The sequence below is a fragment of the Sinocyclocheilus grahami genome, unplaced genomic scaffold (assembly GCF_001515645.1).
Source record: "Sinocyclocheilus grahami isolate Dianchi unplaced genomic scaffold, SAMN03320097.WGS_v1.1 scaffold1720.1, whole genome shotgun sequence".
Classification (NCBI taxonomy): domain Eukaryota; kingdom Metazoa; phylum Chordata; class Actinopteri; order Cypriniformes; family Cyprinidae; genus Sinocyclocheilus; species Sinocyclocheilus grahami.
The window spans coordinates 19,948-25,896 of NW_015506899.1; the positions used below are offsets into that span (position 1 = coordinate 19,948).

The 5,949-nt window shown below is 35.4% G+C and overlaps 2 protein-coding genes across 2 annotated transcripts in view; one reads left to right on the forward strand and one right to left on the reverse strand.

Annotated features, from left to right (window-relative positions):
- Positions 1-650: 650 nt before the first annotated feature.
- LOC107572225 (peroxisomal coenzyme A diphosphatase NUDT7-like) lies at positions 651-3,037 on the forward strand. Its single transcript, XM_016258655.1, has 3 exons — positions 651-710; positions 1,144-1,209; positions 2,364-3,037. The coding sequence occupies exons 1-3, from the start codon at positions 651-653 to the stop codon at positions 2,640-2,642; spliced, it is 405 nt and encodes a 134-aa protein (XP_016114141.1). The 3' UTR covers positions 2,643-3,037.
- Positions 3,038-5,294: 2,257 nt separating this feature from the next.
- Positions 5,295-5,949, reverse strand: part of LOC107572231 (uncharacterized) — a 17,265-nt gene continuing 16,610 nt past the window's right edge. Inside the window, exon 5 of the mRNA XM_016258660.1 lies at positions 5,295-5,643. Within this exon, the coding sequence (XP_016114146.1) occupies positions 5,465-5,643 (179 nt within the window). The 3' untranslated portion in view covers positions 5,295-5,464. The remainder of the gene's footprint in view (positions 5,644-5,949) is intronic.

Genomic DNA, 5,949 nt, shown 5'->3' on the forward strand with positions numbered 1-5,949 from the left:
AACAGCTGTGGCCACCTTCTAATTAGCACAGCCAATAGCCTATAGCAGGGCAAATCGTCCAATCTAAACTACAGTTCGCACTTAAGCACAGGAAGGGAGCAATGCAAATAACAACACAGATAACAACACAGGCTCCTTCTAAGCCGAGGGCAATTATTAGAACTACCAGTAAGTGCAATCAAAAATATAAACTCCAACGAAAATACAAAGTATAAATAGGTAGAAAACAAAATATTCCTTCCTAGCAGCAAGTAATAATTTAAACAACAGATCTGTAACAAGTATTATGCAAAACACTCACGCGTTGCCGTCCTTCTGTTGACTAATCGCTTGTCCCGGCCAACGGATATCGTTGTACCTGAAGTGCTCTCGACTCCATTCAGAGCACAGGTGATAGCTCTTTCGGTGCTTCCTCCTTCGGAGCAGGACCAAGAGCTGAATCTACTCTGCCCAGTCAGGGTCTTTCCAAATGGATAATTGATGCTATCAAGCTAGCGTACTCTTCTTTGGGTCTACAATGCCCCATGGGAGTAAGAGCCCACTCAACATAAGTTACCTCTTCCTGGGCTTGGTCTAGCGGATTTTCCATTGCAGAAATTTGTGCAGCGGCCGGCTGGGCCTCGCTGTCCACATTTACCAGGTTGGCCCCCATGGGTTCTGAGACTGTACGACTTTTCTTGGAACGATTACTTAGTGCTGGGCCGGCCTCTGTGAGTTGGGCCCTATCGCTTCCTGTGGGGCTTCCCTGCAATTACTTGGTCCCTCTGGGCCCTTGGTGCTCAAGGCAAGTTCAAGCATTGGTCGTTCCTCTAACATAGCACGGCGGGATTGTACTGGTTCCCCAAAGCATCTTAGCAGACGCAGTTCGAGTGAAGTATTGATAGGGAACATACTCGGTTACTAACGTAACCTTGGTTATCTGAGATACGGGAACGAGTACTGCATTGCTGGCAGTGCTATGTAGCTGCACGACTCGGTCATCGCTTCAGTTGAAGTAACCTGAGGATCCTATGGCGAAGTGCATGCTTATATAGCCAGATGCCCCGCCCAAACTAGCTCTGGCAGGCTGTGTTGCCATAGGCTCGTGCAGAGTTTTGGTGATAACTAAACCAATATTTAATTTCTATAATACTGATTTCTGAGGAGGAGATCGGCCTTCCTCCTGACAGAGTGCAGGTCATCTGCAAACTCTTCACCATCTTAAACAAGGTTCACCGACACTCTTCTGATATAATAATAATAATATGCATTTATATGTACAGTTATAATGCATTATATACATAATTACAAAATATGCATATTTGTAACAAAATATAAATATAAACTTACTGTTTTTACATATATTACATATGTATTATTTTAATATGATTAAAAATTATTATATAACATAAAATAATTATATATGTAAATATTAATATGAATAAAATATAAAATAATTATATAATTAAATGTAAATAAAAAAATATATAATTATATAATAAAAATAATTATATTAGAACACTTCATACACACGTAATTCTGGTGCCTACATGAATTGTAATAAATTATTTTAATATTGTTATATACAATACCATTCAAAAGTTTGGAGTACCATTCAAAAATTGGACACAATAAATTGATCAAAGTTGACAGTAATGTCATTTATAATTGTTAAGAAAAAAAAATCTAGTAAATGCTGTTCTTGTGAACTTTCTGTTCATCATAGATTCCTGGGGAACAAAAGTATGACGTTTCCACAAAAATATTGGGCAAAATATTCAACCTTGATAATGATCAGAAATGTTTCTTGAGCATATCAACATATTAGAATGATTTCTGAAGGTTCATGTGACACTGAAGACTGGAGTAATGATGCTGAAAATCCAGCTTTATATCACAGGAATAAATTAGATTTTACAATATATTAGTATAGATAACAGATTTTACAATATTACTGTTTTTACTGTATATTTGATCAAATAAATGCAGCCTTGGTGAGCATATAGAGACTTCTTTACAAACTATATTATCAGCTAATTTTGAATGAAAATTATTATAATTATACATACAAATACATTAATATTACTCATGCATTACTAGTATTAGCTCAATAAATACATTATTTTTTCTAGTATCTGCTTGCATTTTAATAAATTATTCTAATATATATTGATTATAATGTATATTTTATTTGAATATTTGTAATATAAAATTATTTGCAATGAAAAAAAATAGTATAATAATTTTATTAAAATGCAGACAACCACTAAATCATTTAGTGTGCCAGAATACAGGAAGCGTTTTTGTTGTTTTTTTGTCTGTGTGCGTGTCTCTAATAAATTGTCTGCTTTGGCCAATTATAACGTCTCAACTGGTTACCACAGACTGGTCTTCTGATCACTCCAGTTGTGGCTTTCATCGAGGACTCCTTCAAAGCCAGTCCAAACACAGATGAGGTGAGCGAGGTGTTCACTCTTCCTCTGGAGTTTTTCACTAAAGAGGCGGATCACTCCAGCTATCCTGTGCCCAGCGTCTTCGGCCCGACCCATAGTTTCATGTACACTGACCCCAGCACAGGCACCATCCATCAGATCTGGGGTCTGACCGTGGCTCTGGCCGTAACCGTCGCTGTGCTGGCCCTCGGAAAGAAGCCTGATTTTTAGGTCGGCTTTAACTTGGAAAATCCCATTTCTGGGTTTAAAGACATGCTGAATCGCAGATTAAGCAAATTATGAAAGACGTTTCAGATTCAGTGTTTTTAATCACACTAGGGGAAATTATTTACTGTGATTCAACTGTAAAGTTACTAGAAAGTCAGTTTGGAAATTCTTCATGTAAATAATTTTTATAATTAACAATGAGGATGTCATTAGTCTTTTCTGATAGGAATTATTACAACAGCATTACACAGATGTACAGACGTCGTTACAGTATAAATATAACTTTTGGATAAATGTGCCTTGATGAATTTGTAAATAAATTGTTATTCATCAAGAGAAGATAAAGGAAGAAAATTATAATTAGTAAAGTATTGAAACTGCACTAAAGTATACTCATAAATGATAATAAATTACTAAAGTATTTACATTTACAATGAATACATATGAAATGTTGAAACGGGATATAACATCTTGCATTTGACTGGTACTGTGTATATATGTTAGGACATACATAAAGGAACATGCAATATTTAAATACAGCCCACGCAGTTTTAAAAAAAGCTGACGTACTAAAACTGAAATATAAATAAACTAATAAAATAAACTGAAAATTAAACTGAAAATATACAAATAAAATCTACTTCAAAATAATAATGAATACTATAATAGTATATACACAATTCTAAAATAACATCACGCATTCAATTACATTTTTTTTTTTTTTTTTTTTACAAAACTTTCATTTTATTTGATTGTTATACTTTAAAAATATATATTTCAATTTTCAGTTTTTATAATTTAATTATTAGCTTTTCATCATTTCTTGAACCCAATCCACATTCGACATTTGTCCACTAGAGGTCATCATCGCCTGACTTCTGACAGTGTGAGGGTTCATGAAAAATGTTGCCTTAACTGTTTGAAATAAAGTGTGTGTATGTGTGTGTGTGTGCATGTTTGTGTGGTTTATGAGGACACAAATTTGTATAATAACATGGGTATGACATAGGTATTACAACGAGAAGGTGATTTATGAGGACATTGTCAGTGTCCCTGTAATTCAAAAGGCTTATAAATAATTCAGAATGAGTTTTTTTGAAAATCTAAAAATGCAGAAAGTTTCCTGTGAGGGGTAGGTTTAGGGGTAGGGTTGGTGTAGGGCAATAGAAAATACGGTTTGTACAGTATAAAAACCATTACGCCTGTGGAGAGTCCCCATAAACCATAAAAACAAACCTGTGTGTGTGTGTTCAGGTAATGTTTTTTTTAATCTAGTCTTAGTTTTAGTTGATGTTAACTATAATAACCCTGATTCAAATCACTAAATACTCAAGTATATACATTAATAAGAAAGAATGCAGAATTAGAATGCAAACACTTTATTTTATTAACAAATATCACAAAATAAATAGACATTTTTCTATGTAATATGAACTGAATGTAATTCTGCCAGGCACTTAATTTCTACTGATCTGACGAGTCATTTAGTTTGTTTGATTGTTGATCAATTTCTTTCCAGTGATGCTGTTAGTGATTCACAGAAGCATGCTGAAAATCCATATTTTCCATATTCACAGACAGTGAAGATCTATGAGAAACACTTCCTGACACTAAACTGAAGTGGAGGTCATTTGCACAGTGTTGGTGAGCTGTCATCTGAGATGAAAGGAATAGCAACCAAAAATGAAAATATTTTTTGAATAATACAGAGATGTAGATGAGTTTGTTTCTTCATCAGATTTGGAGAAATGTAGCACTACATCACTTGCTCACCAGTGGATGCTCTGCAGTGAATGGGTGCCGTCAGAATGAGAGTTCAAACAGCTGATAAAAACATCACAATAATCCACAAATAATCCACACCACTCCAGTCCATCAGTTAATGTCTTGTGAAGCCAAAAGCTGCATGTATTTAAGAAACAAATCCATCATTAAAACGTTTTTAACCAAAATACGAGTCCATAATCCTTAGTATTGCTTTCTCCAGTGAAAAAGTCATCTCCGATGAATCAGGAGAGAAATCTGCACAAATAAAGCACAGTTTACAAGTCAAAACAGCTTTAAACAAATATGTGGGTGGATTTTGATGTGAGAGGACAACAGGAGATGGACTTTTTCACTGGCTGAAGCATTATTATGGATTATGGACTCGTATTTTTGGTCAGAAGTGACCGTTTAAAGTTAAAATGCCTTAATGGTGGATTTCTCTTGGTGGTGTGGATTATTGTGATGTTTTTATCAGCTCTCATTCTGACGGCACCCATTCACTGCAGAGGATCCACTGGTGAGCAAGTGATGTAGTGCTACATTTCTCCAAATCTGATGATGAAACAAACTCATTTACATCTGGGATGAGCTGAGGGTGAGTAGATTTTCAGCAAATTGTTATTTTTGGGTGCACTATTCCTTTAAGGCTAACACTGCACTGATTAGGACACTTGCTTTGGTATTTTATTATCTAATGCAGTGGCTTTTATACTTTTGCAAGTGTCCAAATATGTCTAAAGGTCACTGTATCTTCAGTAAGGGTTTCTTTAGGATTGTGGTCATTCTAGGCTGGATCAGTCTCCAATTCTTATTTTTATCAAGATGTTTAAACTACTCAAAAACGCAACGTATCAATTTTACCATCACATTACACCAATAAACTTTCCCCCCCACAAATTAAATGCAAACTTTGGCCACTCTAATGTGCATTCAATACTCAACATTCCAAAAAACGATCACAAAACAGATCATAATTCTGTAAGCATTACGTGTTCTAGTTTATAACTCGCCTCAGAACACACACACACTCTTTCTCTGTCACACAAACACACTCAGGGTCATTCAAGCACAGCCGAGGCCAGTCCGCTCTTCCTGAAAGTCTCTGCCACGTGTCTGGAGTGCTGGATTTTGGCCGAGAGCGCCTCAAACACGTCATTCTGGTCCAGTGCCGTGGCCGTTCTGTAGATGAACATTCCCAGTGACTCCAGTCCTCTCATGCCCAGATTCACACCACAACCTTCCACACAATCAACACAGACACATTTATACTATAGATAACAAACAAATAGTGTGAAATACAATTGGTTATTATCTGAAAGGGAATGTTACTTGCAATGACCATGATTAAAATATTTTTGGCTTCATGGAATATGTTATTAGCAGCCATACAGTGCTACAGAATAAAATATATACAGGTCATTCTCATTCAATTTATTATTATTATTATTTTTATTATTTATTTATTTTAGAAATGAAAAGTGCAAAATCATTTCAACTCTGTCGCAGTATCATCCAGTTTTAGTGTGCCTTGTCTTCTTGTCTT